The sequence below is a fragment of the Talpa europaea genome, assembly GCF_964194135.1.
Source record: "Talpa europaea genome assembly, chromosome: 6".
Lineage (NCBI taxonomy): Eukaryota > Metazoa > Chordata > Mammalia > Eulipotyphla > Talpidae > Talpa > Talpa europaea.
The window spans coordinates 22,765,793-22,781,709 of NC_140072.1; the positions used below are offsets into that span (position 1 = coordinate 22,765,793).

General features: G+C 37.6%; 1 protein-coding gene across 3 annotated transcripts in view; it reads right to left on the reverse strand.

Moving 5' to 3' along the window:
- Positions 1 to 4,226: 4,226 nt before the first annotated feature.
- Positions 4,227 to 15,917, reverse strand: part of MAP4K3 (mitogen-activated protein kinase kinase kinase kinase 3) — a gene marked incomplete at its 5' end in the record, with an annotated part of 132,280 nt that continues 120,589 nt past the window's right edge. For all 3 annotated transcript variants that reach the window (XM_084234526.1, XM_084234525.1, XM_084234524.1), the window contains 8 exons: positions 4,227 to 4,392; positions 5,037 to 5,092; positions 8,182 to 8,252; positions 10,767 to 10,859; positions 10,941 to 11,009; positions 13,131 to 13,302; positions 13,734 to 13,837; positions 15,091 to 15,149. In XM_084234526.1, coding sequence (XP_084090652.1) covers positions 4,305 to 4,392; positions 5,037 to 5,092; positions 8,182 to 8,252; positions 10,767 to 10,859; positions 10,941 to 11,009; positions 13,131 to 13,302; positions 13,734 to 13,837; positions 15,091 to 15,149 — 712 coding nt within the window. In that variant the 3' untranslated portion in view covers positions 4,227 to 4,304. The remainder of the gene's footprint in view (positions 4,393 to 5,036; positions 5,093 to 8,181; positions 8,253 to 10,766; positions 10,860 to 10,940; positions 11,010 to 13,130; positions 13,303 to 13,733; positions 13,838 to 15,090; positions 15,150 to 15,917) is intronic.

A 15,917-nucleotide genomic window follows, 5' to 3' on the forward strand; every position in this document is an offset into this window, starting at 1 on the left:
TTCTACTGCCTGGAAGGTTTTACACTGAATTCTCTTCATCTTTTGCAGTTCAACTCAATTGTGTTTTCTGTTTTGCCTTCCCAAATCCCCAAAGACAGGCTATTTTTCTGCACACATACTGTGTTAACAACTTCCCCCATTTTTTAGAAACATTATTTATCACCCCTGACTCACACTGTTAGCTCACTGACAGGCACATAGTAGGTGCACAATCATTTTGTTGAAGTCCTACTAGAATTTTATTCATTCCACTAAATATGTAAAATAATGTTTTATTAAAAAAGCAAATGCAATACTTACAATTCTTGGGCAGGAAATCAAGATTAAACAACGTTATAACTACTGGCAGGGAACAGATATAATTGAAAATATTTTTCATAGTCATTTCATGGTCATAAGTGATCACTATGAAGTTAAGACCTTTTGGTTACAGGGTCTTCTGAATTCAGAATTTATGAAATATTTGTTAATTACACAAAGGTAAAACAGATTTAGATGAATAGGTATTTAAGTGTCTCTTTAGTTTTAAGTGTTTTTAGTTTTTTTAAGTTTTTTAGTTTTTTTAAGTTTTTTTAGTTTTTTTAAGTTTTTTTTAAGTTTTTTTAAGTTTTTTTAGTTTTTTTGTGTCTTTTTAGTTTTAAGATTTTTTAGCATTTAAAATTCTTAGATCATTTAATTTCCATAGTCTTAAATAACTGTAAAATGATACACAAAGACACAACACACTTGAAAGCAGATTACTTTCCACAACTGTATCACAAAGCGAGTCCTGAGGCTTCAAGAAAGCCTAACACACACACTGAGGGAAGGTAAACAAAATTAAGGGGGAGGAAATCAGGTGAAAAAAGCTCATTTCCTGATTAAAAAAATTTCCTAAACGTGTGAAGACTGGCTTCGGGAATAAGGTGAGGGTGGCTATTATGGGTGAGGCCTTCTAAAGACCAGGACTTGTCTATGTTCTGGTTGTGACTGTTTCCAATGCAACCAAACATTTCTTTCTTCATATTTAATAAAACTAACCAGGAACACGGGCCACAAGACGATTCTGCATTTGCCTTAAGAACAGAACGCTGAGCCACAGAACCTCAGGGGCGCACACGTCTGTTTACCAACGCGTCTTGGCGATCGCAGCCGCCTTCCCGGCACACCCCACACCGCGCGACTCACAGAACCCCGAGGCCGGCCCCGTCTAAAGCATCCCGTCCCCCGAGTGCATGAAACAGACCTGGGGGCTCGGCACAGCCCCCGGATCTCCGGGCTTGTGAACCGGCACCCCCAGTTAAGACGGCCCAGTTCCAGGCGCCACAGCCTCGCCCTACCCGCCGCCCCGCTCCCCAGAACCCCACTTCTCTCCAGGCCCTCCGGGAGCCGCCCCGAGCCGCGCGGTCTGCGGGGGCAGCAAGTCACCTGCACCCCCGCTTCCCGCCCGGCCCGCCGCGGCCCCGAGACCCCGGGGAGCAGGGGCTCCCCCGCTCCGGGGCTCCCCCCCAGCCCCGCTCGTGCTCCCCGCACCCCGGCCCGCGCCCGTCCCCCCGACCGCCGTGACGCTCCCCGCGGGCACCCGCACTTACGGCGCGGACCCCGGCGCGGGCGGCGCAGTCCCCGGCAGCCCCCGCCGCCGCCCCGCGTCCGGCCCCCGCGCGAGCAGCTCCCGCGCCGCCCGCCGCGGCGTCTCCCGGGCAACCGGACGCTCCGCGCGCGGGGCGCGGCCTCCGGAGCCGGGTCCCAGGCGGCCGCCGCGGGGGGCGCGGGCGGGGTTCGCCGCCGCCGGCTGCGCGCAGCTCGCCAGAGTGGGGGCGCGGGGGCAGCTTCTCCTCTGAGAACGTCCTTTGAGATGCCCCGAGGGTGGCTCCGGGGAAACACTGGCCTTTCTCTACACTCGCCGATGACACGAAGTCCTGTTGCTCCCCGAGACGGCAAAAGCACAGGCAAACCGAGCCCGTGGCAAACGGGCACCAGCTTTTTCCAGCCCGCGCAGACGCAGACACCCCCCCAATGGGGCACGACTCTCCGCCCCCGCCTGACTGCGCCCCGCTCTCGGGACACTCCCGGAGGTTTCCCCGGGACAGGTGGCTACGGACTCCTGGGGTGCAGCTGCGGCCTCCTGCGCCAGCGGGGCTGACTCGGAATAGGCGAGTTTGCTACGCAGCGGGGAAGCAAGTTAAGCAAACAGATAATGCGATTAATGCTGTTTGGGGGGAAAGGCAGTTTTTGCTTCTTGTTCCCAGGACGAAGTTAGGAACTCTGTTAATAACCGTGCACACGGCCTTACTATCAAAACGCTCCCTGTCCCGCCCGGCTTAGGTTGTCCATTCTTCTTCCTTCCCGCAGAGGTGATTTGCCCCCTTCCTCACAGATCTTGTTCCCTTCATTTTGCTTAGAAATATGCTCTATTTTCCCATCTTTAGAAAACCAAATCAGAAACCTTTTTTCCTGTCTCCTTCAAGACCAAACATAACTTTCACAAGCTCAAATCGACATAAACTCACATATATCCATTTCTGCATTATTTCTGCTTTCATAATTCTATAGACAATTTTCTAAGGATACCAATGACCACCTTATGTATAAGCCCAACATCCTATTTTCAATTCTTGGTATTTGACCTCTGCACGCATACACGTACGAATACATGGAGTGTTCCAAAAAACAAGTTTATTTACAAAAACAGGATTGGGCTAAGAAATGTAGTTGTTTTCCAAATCCTGCTCTAACCCAAAGACTATACAATGCTTAATTGATTTTCCAGATTAGGAAACTGAAGATTCTAGAAAAAGACACCCTTTTCCCAAATGGGGGAATTTTATTCTTTCATGAAATTGAGATCACAGATCAAATAAAAATGCAATGATCTGAAGTACCAGAATAGGTAAAGAGGATTTAATGCAGAATAATTAAATGTTCCCCCTTAATATATTTTACTGTTAACTAGTTATATACAAATCAAGCCATATGACAAGATACTATACAACAGCATGTTAAAAAAACATGTTTATTTTACACTATTTACAAGCAGGAACATATTTAGAAGGATTATCAATTAAAATAAATGAAGACCATAAATCAAAATTTAGTTTGTTCATAGTGTCTATACTCACATTAAAATATAAAGAACATATACCAAAGAGCCAAAAATTGTGTACTTTGCTGAAACTTGGGGATATACATATTCCACTGGAAAAACGCAATCAAAAACGACTTTAACCAAAACTAAGTTCCTGTGATGTGTAGTAACCATTATATTGTTTATATGAGGTAGTAACTAAATCATTTTGGCCATGTGTTAATACTATAAATCAAAAGAAATATGAAAATGATCATAAAATAAGGCCATGAAAAGCAAAAATTCCACTAAGAAATTTAAACCACTTCATACGCCATGGAATGTTCAATGTGATTATATGCAATGTTTAGTGAGGACTGTTTATGTTAATTGAGTCTTTGTGCATACTGTAATTCAGACAACATTTGCAGTGTTACATCACGGTACCGCTATTCTGTGATTGAAAATTTTTTCAAAGGTATTATTTTTAAGCACAGACAAGCAATCTTACAGGATTCTGCTTAAATATAAAAAGACCAGTTACTACAACAGTGGTTAATTGGTTTGTGTCACAAAGAAAATAATCCAAATACATTTAAAAAAGATGTTGTGGAGCCAAATGCATATTGTCACAGCTTACTTTTGTGACTTAATACATCACATATCAATACTTTGTGCAAATATAAACACCAGTGTACTTGCATTAAAATTAAAAACAAGATTATAAAATGATTACAGCCTCCATTACCATTTTAAAAGTTACAAGATTTATAATCATATTACTAAATTACATTTAATAAAAATACAATAGTGTTAAATGTACTGTTTCATTGCCAGCATCCCATTTTGTAATATAGCCACACCCAAGAATGTACTAAAGAATTCTTAAAATATTAACCCAATTGCATTTTTCATTAACATTTACATCTGTACAGATAAGACACTTACTTGTACATCTCATAAAAGTACATTATCTACATAAATTCTTAGTGTATGTCTTTAGCAATATGAAGTTTCACAGAAAAATACTGCCTATATGTACAAAGATTACATATGATGAATTAAGCACTTGTGTGGTTCAATATGCTAAATATATCCATACCACTTAAAACAAAAATTTCCCCATCTTGTCTCATGCCACAATAAATTACAAGTAACTGAAGCCAGGTTACTGCAGCTTTTGTACAGCTTCAAGCGTCCATTAATGTTGCAGCGGTAGTGTTCTTTCTTTCTACAGTTAACTGTCAAAGCACAACATTTCTCAGTAACTGTTCTCATGACCCGCCAGGATGTATAAATTGCTATTTGCTGTGGGGTTATCAGTTGGCCTACTTTCCAAAACCACGACCCTGAAAGTAATAAATAAAAAAAAATAGAACAAAACAAAGTTATTCTTGAAATTGCCAGGTTCCCCCCCTCTCACTTCTCCTTCAATATATTCCTCTACAAATACTGCTTATTTGGTTTGTAGGCTGACATCATTCTCGACTCACTATGATTAAAAAGGTAGTTCCAGCTCTAGGAAGTAATTTTGCTGCCTTTTGCACTTTTGCCAGTGCAGGGGGGAATGTGTATTAGGAATAATTAGGGGATACATGATTCTAATTATAAATTCTAAAAACAATTTATAGTTTAAGAATCAGAAAATAAAACAGAATAGAACCCCCAAAATCCATTTTGGCACTAAAAACAAAAAATTTTCCATTTGTTAACATAAGCTATTTCCTCTTTCTTATGCTATAAATCATACTACTTTAAGCAGTATTTTTAATGCAAACCTAGTAATGACACATCTGTATATTTGTTACTTGCAAGACCAGGCACAGTCACAAAGGCTTTTACAATTTTATGACTTGTGAAATTTTATAGTGTGAAGAACACAATGTTGAATATACTATTGTAGACTTTTAGTTTTTCTGAAATAGAAACCAGTTCCATGCTGGACTTACAGACATATCTAGTAGTATGTATTTAATACAACTCCTTTTCATACCTGTCAGATCCAAGCAGTCTGAAAATTCTTGTGCTATCCGAAATTTCTTGTGTTACCTGTTGAGTTAAAAACATAAACTTAGGGCCTCCCTGGTGGCGCAAGGAGTTAAAGCACCACACTATGAAGCAATCTGCAGCCTCGGCAGCATGAGTTCGATCCCCGGCCAGCAGGGAGCAACCCACATGGCGCAGCAGACCTCTCCTGTCTCACCCGCTGCTCCCCTCAGCAGCATATTTCAGTTAATCCACCTGCTCTATTTCCTATTCTGTCTCTGGTGAATCCTCTCACCCCACACCTCTGGTCTGTTCCCCAGCTCTTCTATGCACAAATAAATAAATCTTTAAAAAAAAAAAAAACCCATAAACTTAATGTTTAGAAAAGAAACATTAATCCCTAAGAGGACTTCCCTTCCTGACTGTTAATTGGTTAAATCAGCACATAGGATATTTCAATTTGTTAGCTAGGAAAAATGTGGTTAATTTAAAATACAAGAGTAGGACAACCACTTGCTTGTTAAATTATAAACTTAAAGGAAAAATTTAGACGCAAAGCACCTAGTTCATTTTATTTTATATTTTTTTAATTTTATTTTTTTAATTTAAATTTTATTTTTATATTCCCCATAAAATTACAACCCCCTTATTTTGACCCCAAGCCCTCTTTTCACCGCCCCCCACCCTCCCCATAGAGTGTCTCTTGTTCATAGTTATTTGTTGATTTTGATATTTTCTTTCTTATAGTTCTTCTTTTTCCTGGTCCCTTATTTAAGTTTTCTAGATTCCTGCTATGAGTGAGACCATCCGGTATTTTTCTTTTTCTTTCTGGCTTATTTCACTGAGCATGATCCCTTCCAGCGCCATCCATGTTGCTGCCAATGGCATGTGTTTATCTTTTTTGAATGCTGAGTAATATTCCATGGTGTACATGTACCACATCTTCTTGATCCAGTCATCTATTTTTGGGCATTTGGGTTGTTTCCAAAGCTTAGCTATTGTAAACAGTGCTGCTATAAACATAGGGGTGCAGGTGCCCTTTGGAATTACTGTTTCTGTGCCATTTGAGTTAATACCTAGGAGTGGAATTGCTGGATCATATGGAAGCTCTATGTTTAGTAGGTCCAGAAATCTCCACAAAGCTCTCCATAGTGGTTGGACCAGTTTGCACTCCCACCAACAGTGCAGGAGAGTTCCTAGTTCATTTTATTATTAGAAGACTTATGCTAGTTATGTTAAGGCTAACAGCAGCAAGGCTACTGTAGCAGTAAAGCCACTTAAGATCTGGTCCTTTTACTTAAAAGCCTATATGATAGGAAATATTTATAGGTTAGACATGACTTGAGTTTTAATCCCAGTTTTCCCATTTACTAGGTGTGACACTGGGGTAAATCGTTTAATGTGTTGGAAATGGCTTTGCCTTCTGCAAAATGGGATAGAAAATATCTACTTTGCAGTAGTCTTTCAAATATTAGAGAGTATTAATATACCCACTAGTAAATTGTAATATGTAAGTATTAGTGGGTATACCTAGCTAAGAGGTGCTCAATAGGTAATATTTTCCCATTTCTCCCCCAACCTAAATATTATTTTTTGTTTCTTGCTTACTGAAAGCAAAATATTACATATTATGATGGCAGTAACTTCTCCCCCAAATTAGGTAGACTGCAAAAACAGTATGATTTGAAACTAAATTTATCCTATGAGTTCCTCAACAATTATTTTGAAAGTACCAGAGATTCTTAATGTCTTTTGTAACAGCTGAAGGATACAGTATGCTCACTCCAGTAAGAGCAGCTCATTGTCACCAAACTTCAATATACTTTGGGGCTAACCTACTAGAAGAAAATAAGATTTCTGGAGAACTTATATTCTATAAGGACTACTTGTGCAGTGTGAAAAAGTGCCTCAGATGACTTTTTTGGCAAACTTTTTCTTTTAAAAGATCAATCTTGTGATCATATCTTTCTATTCTCTGCCACTAGTGTTTATTAGCTTCTGACTATTCTTATCTCCCTGCTTGATTCCCTCAAGTAATTTTAAAAAACATCTTCCTGAGAACTGAGCCCTCTTGTTGGGGGGTTACTGGTAGGAACATATTAGCCACACTCTTTCTTGAATACTTAACAGTCTTTATGCCAAGTACTGGACAAACTTCCTTTCATTTAATCTTAACAACCCTATGAAGTAAGTACCATTTTATTATCCTCAATTCAAAGATCAAAAAATATAGGAAATGGAAATAGTATGTCAAGGTCAAATAGTTATTAAAGAAGAGAGTTGAATTTGAACCTGGAGTGTCTTGACTCTAGAATCCATGCTTGTGATCATGCTTCTATATTGTTTACTTTGTTAGATGAATGTTCTTAGCTATAGGAAAGACAGTCCAAAAATGGGCTAATTTTTTTTGCCTAGTCTTCCTGAGGTTCTCCTTTACTTCTATTGCTCAATGTAAAAGTTCTACTACTGATACTGGCTTTGGAGGATTGGAGGACTTTTTGATGATTTCATTTGCCTATAATATTCCAGGTGTCAAGTACTATGTTTTATTCACGCTTCTAACCCTAGCTCATAAATACTAAACTGAACTGACTGTGTCACAGAAGTAGGAGTTAAATTATTTCTGTAAGGCAGAAAGTATTCAGGAGATAGAGCTAAAGATTAATAAAAGGAAAAGGGCAAAGAATCTTAAGTGAACAAGTACGAGAAATGAAGGTGCTTCAAAAATATATTCTCTTTTTTTTATCGCCTGTATTGATCATTATTTCTGAAATACAAAGTAGAAAAGGTGCCCCAGGACAGAGGGTGCACTTTTGTTGCAGGTGATAGTCTCAGAAAATTGAAAGAAAACCATAGTTGGCTCACTTTTAGCAGTATTAGGAAGTTCTTGGTCTGAATCAAAGGGTGATTTTCTGAAATCACATAAGATAAATGCACTGAAGTAGTATGAATGAAAGGAGGGAGAGAGAGAAGTGGCCACAAAGTACATGCCATTAATTTATGAACAGATTTAATATCAATAATATTAGTAGAGTTAGCAATTCAAGTATTACTTGTGTCATTAAGAATTTTCCAAAGTTACAGAACATTATTTGAATTTGATAATATCTCATGACTACTTAATAGACATAATTTTAAAAAAGATTACTCACCTCATTAGATCTAAAACTTCTACCTTGCATTCCATGTTTCCAGAAAGCTAGCACACTGTCTTGTAGGCAAACTAGCAGGCAAGAACAGCTCAGTTACTGTTAATAGTACAAAAGTTCAACTGATAAGCATCATTTCATCCCTTTTCTATCTTGCACAGCAATATTTCAATAACTAATGTCAGCCATTCCACAACATTTTTACCTTTGAAATTAAAAAAAAAAAATAGATCACTCATTTACTTTTTTGGTGAGAAAAAGAAAACTCAGTGAAAATTTTTTGTATCATAGAAATTTTTATTTTGATACAGAGATTAAATTTAAAAATAAATATTTCAAACACATGGAAAACAGAGAAAAGCATTAAAAGTCAAGCATCCACCATTCAACTCTCAAATTCTAACATTTTGCTTTATTTTACTTTTTGTTTGAAATAAAAACAAATATAGCTGGCATCCCCTGGGTGCCCCTTCTGGTCCCACTCCAGTATTTCTTCCTCCGTGAGATAACTGCCAAGTTGAGTATTCATCATTCCCATGTATGTTTTTATTATCACTACCCAATAAGTTTATATAATATATCAGTATAAACATCACATTGAATGCTTTTATTATATATTTGGTATGGTGAACATTTAGTTTTTTTCTAGGTTTTTGTTATTACAAAAAATGCTACTATAGTTTTATACTTCTTCCTGAATACATGTGCAAAACATCTTTTAGCAAAGATACCTAAAGGTAGATTAACTGGGACACAGGGCCTGTGCTTTCTAAAAATTTTAGTTATGCTTTTATATTTAATACATATATATGTGTGGATTCAGAGAAGAAGAAGTCTAATTTTGTTTTTTGCAGAAAACCAACTGTATCACGAACATCTGTTGAACAGTTATTTCTCCCTGACATAAATGCCACACATTTCCACTTACATGTGGGTCTATTTTTTGACCCCTCTTGGATCTTCCACTTCCAGAGTTTTAATCACTGTCTTTTTTAAAGATTTATTTTTATTTATGCACAGAAGTGGGGTGCAGGCCAGAGATGCAGGGTGGGGGTGAGAGGATTCACCAGAGACAGAGTGGGGAGCAGAACGCGCAGATACTAAAATGCACCAACGGGAGCAGTGGGCAAGACAGGAGAGGTCTGCTGCGCCATATGTGGGTTGGCTCCTTGGCTGGTGAGATCTCAGGCCGTAGCAGTGAAAGCACTGACTAATTCCAGGGAGGCCCTGATGTTTTGTTTTTAATTTTACTATGTACATAAATAAATGTTTTGATGCTGAGCCATTCTTATTTTCCTGGGATAATGTCAACTATTTGATAATACAGAATTTTATTTACAGAGTTTTAGATTTTTCAAAATCTACTGGGTAATTTTGTTTGATTTTAGTATCAGTGTAAAACACTGATTTGTTCACTATCCCTTCTTTGTTTACCATCTGAAATCGTTTTGATGGGGTAGGGATTGTCTCTTCTTTCAAGGGTGGATAAAAATCACCCATAAAACTAGCAGGTCTCAATGAGGAAGGAGTCTGATTAGCAGGCACCTCAGCAATGAGCCTGGTCCTGGTTCCCCACCTCTTGGGAATATGTTCAGTGTTCTTTTTCACTCAGAGTCTAGCAAGTTTGGGGGTTCAGGCCTATATATGGCAGAGGGGTGTTATAGCAGGAAGGAATAGGAGAAACAGAACCAGGAATAAAACAAATGAACTATTTGCTCTTGTCCCTACCCTCTGCCAACATGTATACATACAAACATTTTTATTTTACCAATAAAGGACACCAGAAAAAATGTGTACATTAAATCATCATTCATTTTCCCCAGCACCATCTCACATATGATCATTTTCACATAATCATTTATCTAATTTTGTCAAATATTTCTGACTCTTGTTAAACGAAATGTGAGAATGGCAAGGAGGTTCCATATACTTAAAACTCTCTGATCAGAGACATAACAGCAAAAATAAAAAAGATGGGCCTCCCTGGCGGCGCAAGGGTTAAGACACAACCTACGAAGCAATCTGCAGTCATGCAGCATGAGTTCGATTTCTGGCCAGCCAGGGAGCAACCTACATGGCACAGCAGACCTCTCCTGACTCACCCGCTGCTCCCCTCAGCAGTGTACTTTGCAGTGTACTTGTGTCAATCTGCCTGTTCTGTTCCCCACTCTGTCTCTGGTGAATCCTCTCACCCCCCACACCTCTGGCCTGTACCCCAGCTCTTGTATGCATAAATAAATAAATCTGTAAAAATAAAAAATAAAAAAGAGTATAATAATCAGTAAATTTTAAAATGGGTACAATAAAACTGTAAAAGCCTGGAGGAAATAGAAATTCATAAACATGGTATGAAAAATGATATTTAATTATTTCTTTGGAAATGCCAAGTTTGTAAGGAAAATAACATTATTTACATATTATAGCATCAACTATTTTAGAGAATACGTAAATGACTGATACTGACCTCATATTAACTATACTTTATATTCTTAAAAAATGAGTCCTTTGCAGTATGTTTTTATAATTTAAGATAAAATGTTTTAAGTAGTTCACAATGAAATCAAGAACAAAATACAAAACTGACATACCTATTGATTCAATCTGGAAATCAAAGGTAAGTTCTGATGATAATTTTCTGCTAGACTTTAATCTTCCTTGGAGATTTACTATTTTTATACAGCCTAAAGAAAAAAATAAATCATTCAGAAACTAAGATAAAATAAATCTTACTAAAGTAAGATGTACATAAATTAAAAACTTACAGTCCAAGCATACAAGAATGGTATCTCTCTCCAGTTGGGTTACGTGAGTAACACTTGTCTGTGGGGTATCTACAACACAAAAAAAATCAATAAACTTATAGGAAAAAAGTAATATCTAAAGCACAGAGGAAAAAAAAAAAAGAACTCTGAACAGCACTGAATTTGAAATAAACATATGTAGCAACTAAGCCAGGCTGCTTTGGTTCAAACTCTGATGCAAGTGCTGAACTATGTAAGGCTCAAGAGTGTTAATTATTGTCATTAGTACTGGTGATATCACTTTTATTCATACTGAAATTAGGAGTCTCCTCTGAACTATGATTAGGATTTGAAGTTCAGAAGGCCATGGACTGTGCTTTGTACTTCATTATACGGTGGTGCCTAACACATGCAATAAACATTTATTGCAAGTATCAAATTACTTCAAATACAATTAAGTTAAAGTATATAGAAGAGTTTTGAGTAGTATGAAGGACTACTAAAATGCCAGAGGCATTATTTTTATTACAATACTTTATCAAAGCTCTTACAAACTGAAAATGCTTAATGACTAGATTTTCCATGAAGTGTAGAATATCCCACACTTTGCATGAACAAGCAAACTGAAATCGCCAAGTGACAGGCCTTTGTTTTTGATCTTATATTTCTTGGAAAGTGGGCCTGATCTCTGATCCACCCTGCCTGTTTTCTAGTTTCCATAGTATTTAGCCATAAGATATCCAAAGACTGTCAGTTTACAGACCTTCAAACATATTTTAAACCTGGTACATTTGCAACTAGCCTGGGTTAAAGAACGTGAAACAGGTCTCTGGCAGGTCAGGCCAACCAGAAAGACTTGCAGTGCTTACATATTTGGTGAAAATTAAGAATCTGATCATGTCTGTGCAACCGACTTCACTTCAAGAAACCAGTCTATCATTACTAGACATAAAGCCAGGGAAAGAAAGTACTATCAACTGCTTATAAAAATTATTTACCAAACGTGGGATCACCTGGAGATTTTAAAAAATAATGATGCCTGGCTCCCACTCTCAGATATTCCTTTTTAACTGGGGGTGTTTTGACTTAAGAGTATCAAAGGAGTTTTAAAAGCTTTCCAGGTGGTTTTAATGTGCAGCAGAACTTAAGAACCAATGGATTATAATTTCATCTGTTGAAAGCCCTTGCCAAATTTTCTCTCCCTTACCCACTATCACATTATCTCAAAACTAGGAATGAAGTTACACTTAACTTCCAGTAAAGGGATTTCATTATGGCAAGAAAATGTATTCAAAAGTTCCTTGGAAGGATGGAAGGAAATTCTTTTGTTAGGAAATGAAGCTTGTCATTCAACAATTAGCAGGAAAGGACATACAGTAAAATGGTTAGGGGGAAAACATTAACTCAGATTAAAAGACAAGAAAATATTAATGAATCTATAACCCCTGCTCTTAAACAGGGAGGAAGAATTAGCAAGCGGGGGTGCACCAGCTGCTGAAAGGGAAGATGGAGACTGTAGCACAGGTAATTTGGGGGAGCCAAAGAGAAGCGTCATAAGATGTTTCCAAGGGGTAGTCATGTTTTCCTTCAATAACATGCCCTTAAAGGAAAGCTGTTTCAAATCCTGGGCTTCAGTACTAATAAGTATTGTCTCCAGGTATCTGTGAATATATTTGTAAATCATTCTTTTTACAAACACAAAAAAACCCTCAGTCTCTTAATTTTTTTCTTCCTCTGAATATTCTTCCAGGCTTCAAACAAACTTTTGACTATCAATATTTATTGGCAAGTTAGTTTCTTAACATTTCCCTAAGTAGCCAAAGGTCCTTTCCAAGATCTTTAAAACTGCCTTCTAAAATAGACATTGTCACACCTGTGAGAACGGCCCCTATCGACAAGACCAGAACTGTGGTTAACATTATCAAATCACCATGTTGTATACATTAAACGTATACAATGTAATGTGTCAGATATATCTCAATAAAGTCAGAAAAAACTGGTGTAGATGCTCTTAATTTATATCATCTGCCAATCAATTGTTTTAAATGAGGCATAAGACTGACCAATTTTAAAGTAAATCATCTTCTATTTTTCCAGTTTTAGTATGTTTTTCAGGTTGTATGCTTATACACTATTTTTGCCTAATGAGAGATGTAGTAAACTAAAACCAGTATAGGTACCAGCCTTAATAATTCAATAAAAATCACAAACCTGATTCTGTAAACCACGAAGAGGTAGAATTTGGATTGACTGTCTCAAACCGAACAACTTGGTTGAAGTCTCTTCCTCTACTGACACCAACACAAACTAAAGGGTACTCCTGTTCAGGAACTACCAGCATTTCAAACATTCTAAGTGGGCATGGTATAGGAAAATCTATGTGCTAGAGAAACAAACAAAAATATGTTACACAAAGAGATATAAAAGCCAAATAATTTCATGAGAATAATATTAAGACTTTTCATTTTTATGAAAATACCATAAATAGCTCTCTTCTATAAAGATTTTATCTGTCACAGAACTCACTATGCAGAAAAATGCAAATTTTGAAATAGCTTCATAAAAATTCTAGGTTTTCACTGTAAATTTTTTTATGCTAAAAAAAAATCACATAATTTTAGGGTGTTAGGGCTAAAAGGAATTAACAAACCACTTGCAAAACCTCTCTTTTCACAGTTGGAAACAGATTCAGAAATTGGGTGACTAGCCCAGGGACCACCAGCCTTTTTGGGGAGTCTCTTGTCTCCCAATCTGAGCTGCGTGAGTTTTACTCCTCTGTCTTCTTACCCATTTGACTTTGGCTTTCATGCTTACCTTAATTAACATAAATTTCTGCATTGGCTCAACCCATTCTAATAGAACAATGCTAGTCTGAAGTGCCCCACATAGGTATTTATGGCCTGTGTAAGGATTTCGCACTGTGAAAACAAAAAAGAAAAAGAAAAAGTGAGTTCTCTTATTAACTCATTATTAGGCAGAGTAAAAAAGAAATACTGTGTCAGGAAATAAAAAACTCCCTTATTACTTGCAGGACTTTTGTTTGTATGACAAGCATGGACCCACTGGACAGGGAGAGGGAAGAAGGACTCAGGTCTTTGGAAGCAGGGAAATTAGCTGAGGCAGCAAGACCTTAAAGAAGGGTGGTTTTGGGGAGAAGGTGTTAAATAAACTCACAGCACAGATGCTTTGATTTGAAAAACAATAAGAAATTAATCAAACCTCAAAATACAGGTTTATATATATTAAAACTGAATTGGCTCAAGGTATCTTCTTTTCCCTACTGAGGATTTTTTTTTTTTTAAATTGAGGTAACATTGTTAAAACATTGTATTTTCTATATTTTTTTCCAAATTTATTTATGCATACAATAACTGGAAGGTAGGCCAGAGGTCTGGAGGGTGAGAGAGTTCACCAGAGAGAGTGGGGAGCAGAACAGGTGGATATATTGAAATATACTGCTGAGGGAAGTAGCAGGCGAGACAGGAGAGGTCTGCTGCGCCATGTGGTAAGTTAGCTCCCTGGCCGGGGAGCAAACTCAGGTCACAGTGGCTGCTGATAGCTTGATAGCACTGAGACTTGAACCCCTGTGCCACCAGGTAGGCCCCAGCATTGTGTTTTGGAAGTACAGGATCTCACCCTTCAGTTATCAATTTTTAAAGGGAATGAAAGGAAATAATTTTTTTTTAATTTCTGATGCATGCAACTAAAATTGCTAGTTATTATGGGGAAGGGAGAAGGGAATTTAGGCTGGTGGCATGTGAAAGGGGGAGTGCAATCTTCACATGAGAAGCAGAGGGTTCACATAGTAAAGGCTGAATGAATAAATGCAATCTCTTTTTGGTGCTTACTAGTGGTGAAAAGAATGGTGAACAATGAGTTAACAGGCCCTCTGGAGAACAGCGTATCATGGTGAAGTGCTGCAATAAGCCATCCTACTTGCTTCATTTATTCAGTCAATAAACTAGTTGCAAAACAACTGTTATAGGTAAGGTACTACAGTAGGTTTAGTTAGATAGAATGGACAGGACATTTGTTTTACTTAAGGGGGAAAAATAAACTATTAATGGCAGAATGTTGTAGAGTAGTACTCTTTTTCACTAGCCTCATATGAAACATTTTTTAACCAGACTGCACAGCAGGAGAGCTACATGTTGTTGACCAGGGTACTTACCAACACAACACTTCTGACACCACTTCGTTTCAGGGATTTTTGCTGATACAGCAAATTTCCTAAATGGAAATGAAAATATACACATAAGCATATGCATAGTATATGATAATGGAACTGTAACAGATCACTGGTAAAGCATGAGTTGTTCAAAATTTGGTGTGGGCATATTAGATTTTTTATTAAAAATAAGAATAAATTGGATCTCTAATCATCTCCCTCTCAATCAATTACAAATGGCCTGAAGATTTAAAATGACGAAGCTATAAAACTTAAAAGATTGTAGAAGAATATGAAATCAGGATTTCTTTTAAAAATTACAAAAAAAAACCCAAAAAATCCAAACCATAGAGGAAAATATCAATAAACTTGGATATATTTTTCACTGATGTATCCCCATACCTCACTCTGCCAGTGGCATTCAACTTGTTGACTACATTAACAACTGTTTTACCAAAAGATACCACCGACAAAATGAAAAGATGAGCCATAAACTGGGAAAAGATATTTACCACTTATAATAAGCTCAAGTTATATAAAAAGTATATCACTAAAACAATTTTTAAGAATTTTTAATTAGATGCTTTTATTTCTCCACTTAAAGTGGGCTATAGATTTTCTGCAAAGGTGTTTCAGGGGTTCCACAAACTTCTGACTCAAATTTAATATGTTAAAATCCATTTAAGACTGCAAGAGCACGAAATCGTTCAAAACTTAAACTCCATTTCTATAAAAATATGTGCTTCTTTTAGATGAATAAATGTACCACAGATTAGATACTGCTGGTCTGCTGGTCTGCACTGGTCTTTAAAAAAACATATCAGAATTGT